At 39.4% G+C, this 18,118-nt stretch overlaps 1 protein-coding gene across 1 annotated transcript; it reads right to left on the reverse strand.

Annotated features, from left to right (window-relative positions):
* Nucleotides 1–830: 830 nt before the first annotated feature.
* On the reverse strand, nucleotides 831–2,581 carry LOC146901228 (uncharacterized). Its single transcript, XM_085731277.1, has 3 exons — nucleotides 1,990–2,581; nucleotides 1,322–1,878; nucleotides 831–1,207 (listed from the first exon to the last, which is right to left on the reverse strand). The coding sequence occupies exons 1-3, from the start codon at nucleotides 2,567–2,569 to the stop codon at nucleotides 1,001–1,003; spliced, it is 1,344 nt and encodes a 447-aa protein (XP_085587403.1). The 5' UTR covers nucleotides 2,570–2,581; the 3' UTR covers nucleotides 831–1,000.
* Nucleotides 2,582–18,118: the final 15,537 nt, after the last annotated feature.

An 18,118-nucleotide genomic window follows, 5' to 3' on the forward strand; every position in this document is an offset into this window, starting at 1 on the left:
ATTTATTTGTCCACTTCCTATTTTTCAGCCACACCTCCTTGAATTGTGGTAAATAGTGCATTGTGATTGGCTACTCTTTATTCTTGAAGAATTCTTGATGTTATTTTTCTAAAGATATAGCATTGCTCTTTTATAAATCTGGTTTTTGGATTTGAATTTTTTACCCAGTAAACCACATCTAGATCGTATCTTCCATGATTAGACAATATAGATTTTAATGCAAATTTTAAAGAGTAAATACTCAACTTAGTCCCTAAATTTTAACGCGTCGGCCAACTTAGTCCCTCAATTATACGAAATTTCTAATTAGTCCCTGAATTTGTAAATTGTCAATCAATTTCGTCCTTCTGTCCAAACGGAGGGTTAACGGGCTGACGTGGCCGTTAACCTCTCACATGTCATACGCCACGTAGGCAGGGACTAATTTGGCCGAAAATAACAAACATTTTTAAGGACTAAATTGATTGATTTGCAGAATTTTTTTTGGCTTCTTCCCAAACAGCTCTTTTCTTCCCCAACGTATATGTCTTCCCCAATTGTATAAAATTGGAACCCTAATTAAACAATATGCAATCTACATTCTAATTAAATGGGAATATGGGAAAAAAACTGTTATTAAAGTCGAGCTTCATCTTCAAGCTCCAACTTTAATGGTGATGAAAAGAGGTTGAAGATGATTCGGAAATGTAACCTTCAAATACATCCCTAAGTAATATTAAAAACCATCAAATAAGTCCCTGAATTTTTTAAACATATATCAAATAGATCCTTGAAATTACAAAACACACAAGTTGAAACTGAAATATTATATAGGCAAAAGTCATAGGTCATAAGTCATAAGTCTGAGAAATTACATAGGCAAAAGCAACCCAATTTTGGGGCATTAACAAGTCATAAGTCTTAAACGGCAAGTTAAGCAAAAAGAAACCCAACTATGGGGCATAATTCAAACAAGCCTAAATATTACAAATCCAAAACATCTATTAAACTCCAGGAAGCATCACTTCTTTGGAAATTCGGGAGTTGGTATAAACTCCATGAATTTAGTAGGTTGAGTCGAACCGGGTGGACCATAGGTAGGATATGGAACCCTAATCATGCCAGCAGGAGGTTGATGAGCTGGTGCAGGACCCCTCATTGGTGTTTGCTTAGGCCTATCAGCTGAAGGAACCGGTCCTCTAAGGCCATACCTCCTTGGTGCAACACTCTGAAATTGCAAAATCAATCAAATTAGTCCCTAAAATCATACATAATCAATCATATCAGTCCTTCAGTTAATATACTAATTGCCAAAACGATCCTTAAAAATTAAGAGTCATACCTGTCCAGCATTTGCAACATTTCCTACAGTTTCTGCATTTCCAGGCACAACATTTTGTGGCACAGAGTATGAAGCATTTCCAGGCACAACATTTTCTGGCACAAAGTTAGGAGCATTTTCTGGCACAACATTTTCTGGCACTTCATTAGGAGCATTTCGAGCATTTTCATCCACAACATCTACAATGCCAGCATCAATCCAGTCCTTTGGTCTTATACTAACACCTTGCTCCATACAACTTCTTGCATTATGACCAACCAATCCACACCTCCCACATTGAGTGTCATTGTAGGTCTTCTTTATCTGACTCCCACAACCAGGTTCCTCATTACCATCCTTTCTTCTGGCCTTCTTTGGTCTTCCTGGAGCCCGTTTAACCTTTGGTGGCACAGGTTTGTCATAAGGAGTTGATTCCCAATATATTTGGGAATTAACTGGCTGAATGAAGTAGTTGTATGTTGCCTTATAAGATCCAAGGGTCAACCAAGCATGACAATGGTCTTCTGGCTTTAAACCTCTCAATGCAAGGGCTGAACATGCATGCATACATGGCATTCCTGTTGCATTCAAATCCAACATGTTCCAGTTCAAATCCAAAACACCAGAATAAAACATGTTCAACTATTGAAATCCAAACCAACACAAAAGTATAAAAATAAAACACTTACCAGTTAATTGCCAAAATCTGCAGGTGCAAGTTTGCTTAAATATATCAACATCCACCTTGATTCTGTAGTTGTTTTCTATCTGATACCTTTGCCTTGGATTATAACCACTCCACACTGGTCTCCAATTGTGACTGGCAAGCTTCTCTTTCTCTAGCCTACTTTGCTGCCAAGGACACAGTGGTCCAGCTCTCCCATCAAGTTTCATCTTGTTATGACTTATTTTTCTCATAACATAGCATCTAACATGCTCAGCCAAAGTGAGTATTGGTTTCCCTCTATAGTTCAAGATCTTTGAATTGAAAACCTCACAAGCATTGTTCACTATGTTATCTGCCTTGCAATTTTCACTAAAATAAGCTTTAGTCCATGCTTCCTTTGGCCATTTATTAAGATACTCCCATGCCTTCTCATTAATCCTCTTCACCCTCTCCATAATACTGTTGAATTTAGTGGGAGTTGTTGCCCTTGCACACTCCCATACCACTCCTCTCAATTCCTTTTCCTTCCATTGTTTTGTGAAGTTCCTCCATAGATGCATCACACAATATCTATGTGGCACCCCTGGCATCACTTCCTGCATGGCTGGAATCAAACCCTTCCAATTTTAACAATCATAGAAACAATTTTCCCTGAATTATATCAATATCCATCAAAATAGTTGTTTTATCTTGGTTTTCGGGTGTCAAACATTGATTACGTTTGAACCTTTCTAACCGGTGATATCTTATTTTTTCTTGGGAAGGGAAAAAGTAAGCAAAACCCTTGAGAATCGAGGTCCGGGAGTTGTTTTCGCTACGGGAAGGTGTTAGGCACCCATAACGACTATAGTAACCTATAGGAACCGTCTTTAATTTCTACGCGCGCGCTTTATTTTTAAATGCTATTTTGAAATGCTATTTACACCTAAAATTTGCTAAATGAAGAATTGGAGGGAGAAGAATGTGTTTGAATTTTTATTTTAGTTGAATTGAAGGAATTTTGTTCCTTGCCTACGTACCCGTTTAAGGGATCAAATCCACCGTAGTTCTCTCTCAAAAAATGTTTTTGTTTTTGTTGGTTGATTTTAAGTTTGAAAATGGATTTTTGGAGAATAGAAAGAGGCCTCAAGGGCATGAGATTAGGAAATAGTGAGGTTGAATTAGTGAATTGCAAAAGAAGTCAAAGTTTGATTATTTTCATTGAAATTTGATTAAGAAAATGGAAAAGAAAATACAATGGGATATTGGATCCCAAGGTTTATTTGGAAAAGGTTTGAGTGAAGTTGTTCACATTTGTTTGGAAAATTGGTTTTTTCTAAGTATAAGTCCTAGGCATTCATCTAAGCATACAATCCTAAACATACATCTAAACATGCATATTCTAGCTATTTATCTAAGGTGGAGTGTGTGCATGTGTCGGTGCTTGTGTCGGTGTACATCATTAGAGTCCATTGTCCTTTACATCATACCCTAGATACATTCTATGGCCTCTTTGCCAAGAGATTAAAAGCATGAAAGTAAAATATTACAAAAGCTCCTAAACCTTTACATTCTAAGTCTTGGTACAAATTAAATTGCAAGAAATTAAACCAAAATGGAAGAATGAAGTATGCTTATGAAACATGAAACAAAAGGGTTAGTAGTACCAATGATATAGAAACAAAATGACAAGAGCATGGTAAAACAACTATAGCTTGCAAGTGAAGTAAACTAACAATTTTAGTAAAAAGTGACAAAAGGACTTGAAATTCAATATACTTCTAAAGCAAGTTTGAGACCCAAATTCTCACAACATTGGAAATTTTAGGTGACTTATTTCAAGGAAAGAAATATGAGAATCAAGGAAAACCGACATGCCAAAGATTATAAAATTTTCAAATCCTTTACGCACTTTATTTCACAAGAGCATTTCACATTATTTACAACACAAAGTCCACAAAAATCTAACTCAAAACAGCAAGCATATATCACATTTAATAGACAAAATCACTCCAAGAAATCACATGTTCAAAGCCACAATTATGTAACAAAATTTCAAGTTCAAAATCACATCAAAACTTTACAAAAATGTTAATAAAAAAGTGAGCAACAAGAATATATCCTACATGTTTTTTGAAATGGATTTTTTACATGTAACTTTATTCCAAAGGGCAGTCCTCAAACACCAAAATTGTTTACAAGAAAAGTCCACAAGGTCTTCGAGGGTTTTTACAAGTTTTTTACAAGACTTTATCAAGAATTGAAAGGAAATGAATTCACAATCAAACAAATATTTTTCATACATTTTTCATAGTCTTTAATCATGCAATGAACCTCAAAAATATAGGGGAAAAAGTTGAAGCACATGTAGAAAATTATTTGAGACTTTTATCGTGAAAATATAGCGCAGCAGGGGGTACGAACAGCAAAAATAGCAAGAAACACGCAGGGATGGGGGGTGCGTAAAGCGAAACTGGACAAAGAGAAAAAAACATTGGGCTTGGAGCGGGTATGGGGCGGTTTATGGGTCAAACCCATGGGTCAACACCTTCTTCTTCCTTATTTCTTTCTTTCAACCGTAAAACTCACAGACATGAACATCCACACTTTTTCTCTCCCAAACTGCTACGGTTCCCTCTCTCTTTCATCTTCCATCAATTCTCTCCTTCTAACACACTCAAACACGCAAGCATGAACTACTACACAGCTTAATTCGACGCAAAAAAAAATGGAGAAGCAACAAGATCACACATGAATCAGCAGCAAATCAGGATTACGACGTGATTACCGGCGAAGTGCGAAACGTAGACAGACGAGAGAAGGAAAACGGCGGTACCTGAAGTGATATCAGAGAACGGAAGAGTTTGATACGGAAAACTTCGACGAGATTCCGATCCAGCACACATCTTCGCCGATCTGGACAATCTTCTTCTTGCTGATTCTCTCTGTTTCCGTTCTGCCACTGCTTCTTTTCACTCCATCTGGTTCCATTTGTTTCTTCACGCTTCTGATCCGTTCGAATCAAGCTTTGTGCGACTTCTTTCTCCGTTTTGATTTCGCGAGCTTTTGTGAAGGATTTCGAAACCTAGCCAATTGTTGTTGGTGGATTCGAGTTTGGATTGCTTCTTCTTTCTTTGATGCCTTCACGCTCTCCTCTGTTGCGTGAGCTCAGTTTTTTGTGTAGCCTCCGTGCTGTTCTTTCGCTTCTTCGACCCGAGGGTGCGGTGCGTGAGTTCTTCGAATTCGTGTTCTTGTGAGGATGACGAATTAGTTTGCAGAATCCGTCAGAATTTTGTGAATTGCTTGGTGATTGAAATCGAAAATAATATTGGGAGGAATTTGTGTTGTGGTTTGTGGGAGAATTGCAATGAATTGGTGGATTTTCGATGAGTATTGCTGGAATTTTGGTTGAATTTGAGAGGTTGATGGTGGAGGAGTGTGGTGGTTAGAGGTGGTTAGAGTGGTGGAGAAAATTGGTTAGGGTGGTTATGGAGGTGGTTAGAGTTTGTTGTGGTGGTGGAATGGGTGGTGGAAGAAGTTAGTTAGGGTGGTGGAAGGTTGTTAGAAGAGAGGGAAAATTGAGAGAAAATAAGTTATGAATTTTTGTGATTTTTGGAATTTGTGAAAAATGATTGGTGATGAAAAATTGACCATGGTTTGACTTATATAGGTGATGTGGTAAGCTTGGACCAATGAAATAATGCCATGTGGCACTTGACTTGTAACAAACTTTTAAGAACCAATAACATTTGGACACATGGCACTTGGACTCTAACAAACTTAAAAGGGATTAAAACGTAAATAACAAAAGTGCGCGGACTAAAAATGAAAATTAAAACTAAAATTGAATTAAAAAAAGTAAATTGAAAAATAACGTAAAGCGAGACGATTAAAAACAACGAAGCAGACAAGAGATTTTACGTGAAATGACCAAAACGCCCCTAGGGACTAAAATGACTAAAAACGACTCAAATGCAATTTTAAAATGATTTTTTAACAAGGGATTAAAGCAAGAGTTTATACAAGCGAACTAAAATACTCAGAGACAATTTTTAGAATTAAACAGGGTCTTAACACATGAAAAGACTAAAATGCCCCTAGGGGCAAAATTGACTCAAAACGACTTCAAATGCAATTTAAAAATGGATTTTGACATAGAATTGAAATGAAAACTTATTCAAACTATTTGAAAGGACTCAACCCAAATTTTAAAAGACTGAAAGAAATTTTAACACAGGAAATGACTAAAATGCCCCTAGGGGCTAAATTGACTAAAAAAATGACTCAACTGATATTTTCTGAAATGAATTTTGACATGATATTAAAACAAGGATTTATACAAACCAATTTAAAAGACTCAAACAATTTTCAAAGATTAAAATGAGTTGAATGCAGGAAATGACTAAAATACCCTTTTACATGAACTTTGCAAATAACATTGAAGTAAAATGCAGAGAAAGATGCAATTGATCAGAGACATATCAGATGACTTATAATGCAAGAAAAGAAAAATTGACTAGTATTTTTAGGTCCAAAATTAGGGTATAACAACTGCCCCTATTTAAGTTTCTTTGTCCGGGGAGTCAAGAGACGAAGTCTTAGAATTGACGGGACGAAGATACTTAAATATTAACATTTGCACTGCTTTTGGACATAAAAATACGCTTTCAGATTTTCAAAAATATGAATGCCATGCAACATTTTGATTATGAATGCAAGACAATCGAACCGGAATCTACGGGCTGTGTCACACCACCAAGGGATTTATAGACATCAAGGTAGAAAGAACGGGCAAAAAATAGACAGGTACAAGCTGTTCTTTGGATCGAACTTGCCACTTGACCAAGAAATACAAACAAGAGACGGGTACAAGCTGTTCTTTGGATCGAACTTGCCACTTGACCGAGAGATACAAACAAGAGACGGGTACAAGCTGTTCTTTGGATCGAACTTGCCACTTGACCGAGAGATACAAACAAGAGACGGGTACAAGCTGTTCTTTGGATCGAACTTGCCACTTGACCGAGGAAATACAAACAAGAAACGGGTACAAGCTGTTCTTTGGATCGAACTTGCCACTTGACCGGAAATATAGACAAAAGGTAGATACAAGCTGTTCTTTGGATCGAACTTGCCACTTGATCAACACCGCAACACGTAAGTAGGTGCAAACTGTTCTTTGGATCGAACTTGCCGTTTGACCGATAACAAAACATAAGCAAAGGGTACAAACTGTTCTTTGGATCGAACTTGCCGTTTGACCGGAAACATAGACATATAAGCAGGTACAAGTGGTTCTTTTTTTGGATAGAACCTGGCACTTGACCAGTAATCAAGACACAAATTGAAAGTCTGGTTTAACAAGATACCAATTGAGGGTAAATTGTCATTGACTTGATTTGTAAGTAGACATGACCATTTTTGTTGGCCCAAGAGTAAATTGACATTGATTTGAATTGAGTTGAAAGTTGAATTTGACATTGACATTGACATTGGCATTGACATTGACATTGACATTGACATTGGCATTGACATTGACATTGGCATTGACATTGACATTGGCATTGACATTGACATTGGCATTTGACATTAACATTGACATTGACATTGACATTTGACATTAACATTGACATTGACATTGACATTGGCATTTGACATTAACATTGACATTGACGTTGGCATTTGACATTAACATTGACATTGGCATTTGACATTGACATTGGCATTGACATTGACATTGGCATTTGACATTAACATTGACATTGACGTTGGCATTTGACATTAACATTGACATTGGCATTTGACATTGACATTGGCATTGACATTGACATTGGCATTTGACATTAACATTGACATTGACATTGACATTTGACATTAACATTGACATTGACATTGACATTGGCATTTGACATTAACATTGACATTGATATTGAATTTGACAGTTGACAGTTGGATATGCAACATGTATGTATGGTATAGCAAGATTATTGGATATATGAGCACATAAAATGCATGATTATGCATGTATGAATGCTTGAAATGCATGATTGGTTTGTAACTTGACAGAGAAAGTTTCACAAAGGCAGACAAGACATTGGAAGATTGGGCACGTAGTGGCTCGTGCTGCGACATATTCACAGGGGAAAACCTCTTTGGAGATACCGTCGCTGAGAGACGTATCGAAACCATGGCTGAAGGCAATAAAACTTGTAAAGGAGGACCCTTGGAAAGTCCTTGGACACAGGTCGCCATTGCTAGGCGTGTCAGTGCTGGGTAAACATTGGATGTTCGCATCTGTGGTCAATGCTTTTATATTCTTTTCATTTTTTCATTTTCAAACCCCACTTTTGCCTGAACCGCCCTTTCAGGTTTTCGATTCACCGGGGAATAAATTCTTTTCATTGCCCCATTTTTGCCTGAATTGCCTTCATAGGTTGTCAATCAGCGGGGTGCTCATTTTTGCCTAAGCCGCCCTTTCGGGTTTTCAACTTAGCGAGCTTTTTATTTTCATTTTTTTCATTTTTTCATTTTCATTCTGTTTTTCATTCTTGCCATTGACCACAGATCATCCTGGGGAGTAATCTGCTTGTAACATGTATTGAAATAGACATTGACATTCATTCATTCATGCATGTTTCACTGAAATGTACCCTATTGCTCAGGTTTGCTTTCAGAATAGACAGAAAAAGATTTTTTAGTTTTCAAAAGATGTTTGTTTCAGACATTGACATTATCAAATAGAAAGAAACTATTTTGTATAAAGCATTGAAAGTAGAAAGAAAAATAGAGTTTCAAACAGTAGAAAGGCTCAAATTGATGTAGAAGAGTGAAAGTCAGCCAAAGGCATGACTTCACGGATTTACAAAGCTTGGAAAATGGTAATTTTATTGGTTGGTGATACATTGAACACGATGACCGCTACATTTCATAGAAATTTTGAATTCACAGGTACAGAAGCTTCTGATGAAGATGATCATTGACAGTTGCAGATGCCCCAAGGGGTGATGGTGATTTGCCAGATATAGTTACTTGTCTTTTATCAACCTCATTTTTGCATGAACCGCCCTTTCGGGTTTTCGGCTCATCGAGGCGCTCATTCTTGCCTGAGTTGCGTACAATCTCAGCGAGCTCTTTCATATTCATTTTTTGTCCCTAACTTTTGCCTGGATCGCCCTTTCGGGTTTTCGATCCACCGGGAAGCGCATTTTTGCCTAGGCCGCCCTTTCGGGTTTTCGACCTACCACGCTGTTCTTTTCTTTTTAGACAAAGTATTTCTTGACTATATCGGCATTAACAGGATTTGGAAGTTCAACACCATCCATGTGTGTAAGAATCAAAGCACCACCAGAGAAAGCCTTCTTGACAACATAAGGACCTTCATAGTTAGGTGTCCATTTGCCCCTTGGGTCGGGTTGCTGATTTATTCTTCTTTTCAATACAAGTTTGCCTTCCTTGAATTCTCGAGGTCGGACTTTCTTGTCAAAAGCATTCTTCATCCGCACTTGATACAACTGTCCATGAGTCATAGCATCCATACGCTTTTCTTCAATCAAATTCAATTGATCATACCGACTTTGACACCATTCAGCCTCAGTTAACTTTGCTTCCATGATTACTCGAAGAGATGGAATCTCCACTTCCAGAGGGAGAACTGCTTCCATGCCATACACAAGAGAGAAGGGAGTTGCCCCGGTTGAACTGCGTACCGTAGTATGGTAACCATGCAAGGCAAATGGGAGCATCTCATGCCAGTCTTTGTAAGTAGTGACCATCTTCTGAACAATCTTCTTGATGTTCTTGTTAGCGGCCTCAACTGCACCATTCATCTGAGGCCTATACGGAGAAGAGTTGTGATGTTCAATTTTGAATTCTTCACATAAGGCTTGCATCATGCTATTGTTCAGATTGGAACCATTGTCAGTGATAATTTTGTTAGGAACACCATATCGACAGATGATGTTATTCTTGATGAACTTCACAACCACTTGCTTGGTCACATTTGCATAGGAGGCAGCTTCAACCCACTTGGTGAAATAATCCATTGCCACTAGAATGAAACGATGTCCATTGGAAGCTTTTGGTTCAATTCTTCCGATCATGTCGATGCCCCACATAGAGAAAGGCCATGGGGAAGATATAACATTGAGAGCGTGTGGAGGCATATGAATCTTGTCAGCATAAATTTGGCATTTGTGGCATCTTTTAGCATGTTTGTGGCAATCACGCTCCATGGTTATCCAGTAATAGCCGGCTCTTAACAGTTTCCTTGACATGGTGTGACCCGAAGCATGGGTCCCAAAAGTACCGTCATGTACATCATGCATCAATTTCTCAGCTTCTTGTTTGTTAACACATCTCAATAAGACCATGTCATAGTTCCTCTTGTATAGGATTTCTCCGTCCAGAAGGAATTTGCTAGCCCATCTTCTCAAGGTCTTTTTATCTCTGTTGGAAGCACCAGGTGGATATTCACGATTCTGCAAGAATTGCTTGATGTTGTGATACCAAGGCTTTTTGTCATTCACATCTTTGTCAGCTTGATCTGGCACATTTTCAATAGTAAACACATGAGCGGGTCTATCAAGACGTTGTACTTTGATTACGGGCACGTCATTCCAGTGATTGACACGAAACATGGAAGACAAAGTAGCAAGAGCGTCAGCCATCTGATTCTCATCCCGAGGGATATGGTGCAGCTCAACCTTGGTAAAGTATGTCAACAGACGTCTTGCATAGTCACGGTATGGGATCAGCTTCTCATGATGAGTCTCCCATTCACCCTTTATCTGATTAATAACAAGTGCAGAATCTCCATAGATGTCAAGGTGTTTGATTCTCAGGTCAAGGGCTTCTTCAATGCCCAAGATGCATGCTTCATATTCAGCTATATTGTTCGTGCATTCAAAAGTTATTCGAGCGGTGAAAGGAATGTGGTGCCCCTGCGGAGTTACAATGATGGCTCCAATTCCTTTACCATAAGCATTGACAGCACCATCAAACACCAATCCCCATTTGCTATTGGGGTCCGGCCCTTCATTGATCAGTGGCTCTTCACAGTCTTTTGCTTTCAGATACATGATCTCTTCATCAGGGAAATCAAATTTAATCGGCTGGTAATCATCAAGAGGTTGACAAGCAAGATGCTCAGCAAGGACACTTCGTTTGATTACTTTCTGAGCTTTGTACACAATATCATATTCAGACAACAACATTTGCCAACGTGCAATCTTTCCAGTAACAGCAGGCTTTTCAAAGATATACTTGATTGGATCCATTCGGGATATCAACCAAGTTGTATGATTCACCATATAATGACGCAGGCGTTTGGCAGCCCAAGCTAAAGCACAACAGGTCTTTTCAAGCATCGTATACCGAGTCTCGCAGTCGGTGAACTTCTTGCTCAGATAGTAGATAGCATGCTCTTTCTTACCAGTCTCATCTTGTTGACCGAGAACACAACCCACTGAATCATCTAACACTGACAGATACATGATCAAAGGCCTTCCTTCCACTGGCGGGACAAGGATAGGTGGCTCCAACAGGTATTCTTTGATGCTATCAAAAGCTTCTTGACATTCATCATTCCATACAACAGGCTGATTCTTTCTGAGCAATTTGAAAATTGGCCCACAGGTGGTAGTCATGTGAGATATGAATCTTGAAATGTAATTCAGACGTCCGAGGAAACCTCTGACTTGCTTTTCGGTTTGAGGGGCCGGCATCTCTCTGATGGCTCGGACTTTGTCAGGATCAACTTCAATGCCTCTTTGACTGACAATGAAGCCTAGCAACTTTCCGGATCGTACACCGAATGTGCACTTGTTAGGATTCAACCGCAGCTTGTACTTTCTCAGTCTTTCAAACATCTTTTTCAAATACACAATATGCTGCTCTTCATCACTTGACTTCACAATCATATCATCAACATATACTTCAATCTCTTTGTGAATCATATCATGAAACAGAGTTGTCATCCCTCTTTGATAGGTGGCACCAGCATTTATCAAGCCAAACGGCATCACTTTATAACAGAACGTTCCCCACGGAGTGATGAAGGACGTCTTTTCTCTATCTTCAGGAGACATTCGTATCTGATTATAACCAGAGAAACCATCCATGAAAGAGAACACTTTAGATTGAGCAGTACTGTCAACAAGCACATCAATATGAGGCAATGGGAAGTTATCTTTCGGACAGGCTTTGTTCAGATCTCTGTAATCAACACACATTCGGACTTTCCCATCTTTCTTTGGCACTGGTACAATGTTGGCAATCCACTCAGGGTATTCAGCTGTCATGAGGAAACCCGCATCAATTTGCTTCTGTACTTCAGCCTTGATCTTAAGAGCCATGTCTGGACGAGACCTTCTCAATTTCTGTTTGACGGGAGGACATTCAGGTCTTGTCGGTATCCGATGTTCCACAATCTTGGGATCTAGACCCGGCATATCTTCATAGGACCATGCAAAGACATCTGGATAATCACGGAGAAGCTGAATGATCTTCTTTTTTACTTCTGGCTCAAGTGCAGCACCAATCTTGATCTCTCGCTTGTTCTCTTCGGTACCCAGGTTGATGAGTTCAATCTCTTCCTGGTGAGGCTGAATGGCTCTTCTTTCTTGCTCAAGCAGTCGAGTGATCTCATATGGTACCTCTTCATAATCATCATCCTCATCTTCAGCTTCATATACAGGGGATTCAAAATTTGGATGAACCATAGGGTCACTGTGTTCAACGGGTTTATTATGGTTCAATCTGCATAATATGATTGGGATGATTTTTAGAAAAAGTTTTTCATGCAGATTTTTGAAATTAATAAGAAAAATACAGATGTTTTGGTTTTTTCTGGCATTACCATTATTTCCAAGAAAAAGGCACTAAAAAGTAAAAAAAACAAAGAGTCGTGAGAAAAACGACAACTTTTATTGATAACGGCAATGCCGAAACAAACACGCCCTTACAATGATATCACTTTCGCCTTGGGCAGAGCGAAAGGATTGTTATTTTGAAAACAAAAGACATGAGCAACAAAACACATTACATGGAAGCATGCATGACTAAAGGAACATCAATGGCTTCCCAATTTCTCACAGTGCCTCCTGGTATAACAAAAGTGGGCACGTAACTACTCCCAGCAGCACCTTCAGTAATAGCATTGATGAACCCAGCACTGTAGGAAGTTCCCTTTGAAACACCAGAGGTTGGGGAGAATCCAAGGCCCTCTTTACGCTTGTTTTCCAAAATCTGAATCACTTTGCCCCAGCCAGCAGCTTGCCCTTCTTGACCCGGAGAATCCTGAAGCACCGGCACAATCACACATACATCACTGACGGTCAAGTGTTTGTCATCCATCAGACTCTGGATATCATCTTGCACCACACGACAGCCCATGGGATTTTGCAGACATTCTGAACAAGAATCATGATCATGTTTGAACAAAGAGGCCTGGCAGAGCTTGACATGTAATGGCACCAAGGGAGTAACGACATTGCGGACATCCAACATGGGATCCTCTTGAGGAGCGGGAATCCTTTCAAAAGCCTCAATCATATTGACAGCAGCATGGTCTGGAAGTGGATTGCCGAGGACATGAGGAGCATTATTCTCAAAAGTCAACCGTCCCTTTTCTATTAGGTCTTTCACAATATACTTCAGAGCAAGGCAACCCTCAACATCATGGCCTTGAGCACCCTGATGAAATTCACATGTTAGATCCTGTCGGAACCTGGGAGGCAATGGATTAGGCGGAGGCTTGCCTGGTCTAGTGACACAGTGTCCCTTGGCCAGTAGAGTTGGGAGCAGCTCACCATACCGCATTGGTATTGGTGGAAAAGAAGGTCTGGGTCGGGGACCCTGTTGTTGCTGCTGCTGTTGAGCAGGAGGCTGTTGTTGCACTTGCTGAGCGATGGCATTGACGGGCACTGGTGGTTGGCCCGGTGGCAGAGGATATTGCTGATAAAATGGTGGGAAGAAAGGGTGTTGAGAGTATTGCATGTAGTGATAAGGCAGGGGTAATTGCATGGCTGCTGCAGACGGGTTACCAGACACCATCCCTACGTCAGATTCTTTCCTCTTGTGATGTCCGTTACCGTACTTCTTTGGTGCACTGTTGGAAGATTCGCCCTTCTCAAGGACAATAATACCATCTCGGACAGCCTCTTCTAGACGGGTTCCCATTGTGACCATATCAGAGAAGTTGTTTGGGGCAGAGACTATCATTCTCTCCTTATATTCCTTCTTCAGAGTCTTCAGGAATGTCTGCGTTAATTCTTCCTCATCAAGTCGAGGAGAAACACGAGCAGCTGCCCCTCTCCACCTCTGAGCATATTCTCGGAAGGTTTCATCTGATTTCTGAGATAGGGCTTTAAGAGAGTCCCTGTTTGGCCTTAGACGGGTATTGAATTCATATTGACCTTCGAAAGCAGCAGCGAGTTCCTCAAAAGTATGAATGTTGTCTTTGCTCAGACTAGTGTACCAATCTGCTGCATCATCTGTCAAGCTACTCTGGAAGCAGTGGATCATCAGTGCATCATTGTCGGCATAGTTAGCCATCTTTCGGACATACCGGATAACATGGTTATGTGGGCAAGAAGTCCCATTGTATTTATCAAATTCTGGCTCTTTGAATTTCTTAGGAACCTCAAATCGGGATACCAAGCACAGATCACGAGCTTTAGCAGGAGCACCATTGTTTCCTCGGCTAGCCTTGACCTCACGGAGTTCTCCAGCCAACTCCCTTAACTGTCTCTTCATAGCTTCCATTGCGGGATCTTGTCCACGCGGAGTATCAACATCAATTACCTGTTGCACAGTGTGTACAATAGGGTCGGTAACAACAGTAGTTACTTGAGGCATAGCAGTAGACACAGGAATTTGTCCTTGACCAGCAAAACCAGAGACACCAGCAGCAATATTAGGAGAGTAGTAAGCTGAGAGGCCATAAGGACGGCCGTTGGGCATAACAAAACGAGCATCAGTAGCCACAGTAGATAGTGGGATAGAGGGAATCACCTCAGCTGTGACTGGAATAGAAGTGGCTGGCTGTTCTTGTGAAGCCATCATAGCGGACATAGCGTCATGAGCCTTGGCCAAGTCTTCTTTCATAGCAGCCAATTCGGCACGGAGCTGAGCATTTTCTTCTTCAAAGTTAGCCATTATCCTTCTCTTGTGAAATCTTGTCTGATGAATTCTATCTGGTTGGTAAACCTTGCGAACACGAGCCACTTTTCAGACTGCGGCGGACAAAACCAGGAGGCAATGAGCACGAGAAGTTTTTTTTTTTTTTTTGTGACCAATGAATGATGCATATGATGCATGATATGCAAATGCGAAAAGACTCTTTTTTGTCAGAGGACTTTGTCAAAGTGGTTGTGAACATCACAGAGAAACACGGTTTTATTTGAAGATCTTGAGCAAAACTAGAAGTTTAGTTGAGATGGTATCACTGGGTGTTCACATCCGTGATGTTCAAAAGATGACTTGTCTAAGTCCTCCGATAAATGCATGGAAAAAAAGTTTATGCATGTATGCACGTATGCATGAATGCATGATTATGTTCAAGTTCGGAGAAAACATGGTGGGTTGAAGTTCAAAGTCGAGGAGTCATGGGTGGACACGGTGTCCGGTGAAACTAAGGCTTTAGGATAATAGTAACCGGGTTCTAAAAAGGTTCCCAAGTTGCAACCTCTCCGACGTATCTCATGGTGTCACGAGTCAACACTCGCTCCATGATTATACGTGGAAGGTCTAACTTGAGTGTAGTATCGCGTGACGACTAAAACTCGAGACGACACCCGGTTTAGCCTCCGCACTACATCCTAGAAAATGGCCATGGATGGGTTTGGTTATCTACGGTTCATAGCGTCATAGAACAATTAGAAGCAAAGTGCCTAAACGCGACAACTCGCGCCGACAACATCACCTCCAAAATGCCTCAGCTATGTGGGATTGATCGCATAATCCAAAACACGAGGCAACCCCCGGAATGAATTGTCGATTATATTCCTCCTAAATCCTAAGTTCACTCAGCCCGGGTGCAGGACTTTTGATATTCTCACCCCACACGTTTGCAAGAAATTAAACATTTATTCACATAGGAAAGCAAGTAAAAGAAGCAAGTAAAAAACACAAGCGCAAGCGTGGAAATAAAGACTAGGCGTAACTCTCGAATCTCCCCAGTGAAGTCGCCAGCTGTTTTATCTTGGTTTTCGGGTGTCAAACATTGATTACGTTTGAACCTTTCTAACCGGTGATATCTTATTTTTTCTTGGGAAGGGAAAAAGTAAGCAAAACCCTTGAGAATCGAGGTCCGGGAGTTGTTTTCGCTACGGGAAGGTGTTAGGCACCCATAACGACTATAGTAACCTATAGGAACCGTCTTTAATTTCTACGCGCGCGCTTTATTTTTAAATGCTATTTTGAAATGCTATTTACACCTAAAATTTGCTAAATGAAGAATTGGAGGGAGAAGAATGTGTTTGAATTTTTATTTTAGTTGAATTGAAGGAATTTTGTTCCTTGCCTACGTACCCGTTTAAGGGATCAAATCCACCGTAGTTCTCTCTCAAAAAATGTTTTTGTTTTTGTTGGTTGATTTTAAGTTTGAAAATGGATTTTTGGAGAATAGAAAGAGGCCTCAAGGGCATGAGATTAGGAAATAGTGAGGTTGAATTAGTGAATTGCAAAAGAAGTCAAAGTTTGATTATTTTCATTGAAATTTGATTAAGAAAATGGAAAAGAAAATACAATGGGATATTGGATCCCAAGGTTTATTTGGAAAAGGTTTGAGTGAAGTTGTTCACATTTGTTTGGAAAATTGGTTTTTTCTAAGTATAAGTCCTAGGCATTCATCTAAGCATACAATCCTAAACATACATCTAAACATGCATATTCTAGCTATTTATCTAAGGTGGAGTGTGTGCATGTGTCGGTGCTTGTGTCGGTGTACATCATTAGAGTCCATTGTCCTTTACATCATACCCTAGATACATTCTATGGCCTCTTTGCCAAGAGATTAAAAGCATGAAAGTAAAATATTACAAAAGCTCCTAAACCTTTACATTCTAAGTCTTGGTACAAATTAAATTGCAAGAAATTAAACCAAAATGGAAGAATGAAGTATGCTTATGAAACATGAAACAAAAGGGTTAGTAGTACCAATGATATAGAAACAAAATGACAAGAGCATGGTAAAACAACTATAGCTTGCAAGTGAAGTAAACTAACAATTTTAGTAAAAAGTGACAAAAGGACTTGAAATTCAATATACTTCTAAAGCAAGTTTGAGACCCAAATTCTCACAACATTGGAAATTTTAGGTGACTTATTTCAAGGAAAGAAATATGAGAATCAAGGAAAACCGACATGCCAAAGATTATAAAATTTTCAAATCCTTTACACACTTTATTTCACAAGAGCATTTCACATTATTTACAACACAAAGTCCACAAAAATCTAACTCAAAACAGCAAGCATATATCACATTTAATAGACAAAATCACTCCAAGAAATCACATGTTCAAAGCCACAATTATGTAACAAAATTTCAAGTTCAAAATCACATCAAAACTTTACAAAAATGTTAATAAAAAAGTGAGCAACAAGAATATATCCTACATGTTTTTTGAAATGGATTTTTTACATGTAACTTTATTCCAAAGGGCAGTCCTCAAACACCAAAATTGTTTACAAGAAAAGTCCACAAGGTCTTCGAGGGTTTTTACAAGTTTTTTACAAGACTTTATCAAGAATTGAAAGGAAATGAATTCACAATCAAACAAATATTTTTCATACATTTTTCATAGTCTTTAATCATGCAATGAACCTCAAAAATATAGGGGAAAAAGTTGAAGCACATGTAGAAAATTATTTGAGACTTTTATCGTGAAAATATAGCGCAGCAGGGGGTACGAACAGCAAAAATAGCAAGAAACACGCAGGGATGGGGGGTGCGTAAAGCGAAACTGGACAAAGAGAAAAAAACATTGGGCTTGGAGCGGGTATGGGGCGGTTTATGGGTCAAACCCATGGGTCAACACCTTCTTCTTCCTTATTTCTTTCTTTCAACCGTAAAACTCACAGACATGAACATCCACACTTTTTCTCTCCCAAACTGCTACGGTTCCCTCTCTCTTTCATCTTCCATCAATTCTCTCCTTCTAACACACTCAAAC

The sequence above is a fragment of the Medicago sativa genome, chromosome 8 (assembly GCF_051527215.1).
Source record: "Medicago sativa cultivar Bolivia chromosome 8, Bolivia_mono, whole genome shotgun sequence".
Taxonomy (NCBI): domain Eukaryota; kingdom Viridiplantae; phylum Streptophyta; class Magnoliopsida; order Fabales; family Fabaceae; genus Medicago; species Medicago sativa.

Excerpts from the sequence above, each read along its gene's own strand:
- LOC146901228 (XM_085731277.1), bottom strand. The coding sequence starts at position 2,569 with ATGCAGGAAGTGATGCCAGGGGTGCCACATAGATATTGTGTGATGCAT. Across the intron at positions 1,879-1,989 it reads CAGATTTTGGCAATTAACTG|GAATGCCATGTATGCATGCA; the intron begins GTAAGTGTTTTA and ends TGAATGCAACAG. Across the intron at positions 1,208-1,321 it reads ATGTTGCAAATGCTGGACAG|AGTGTTGCACCAAGGAGGTA; the intron begins GTATGACTCTTA and ends TTGCAATTTCAG.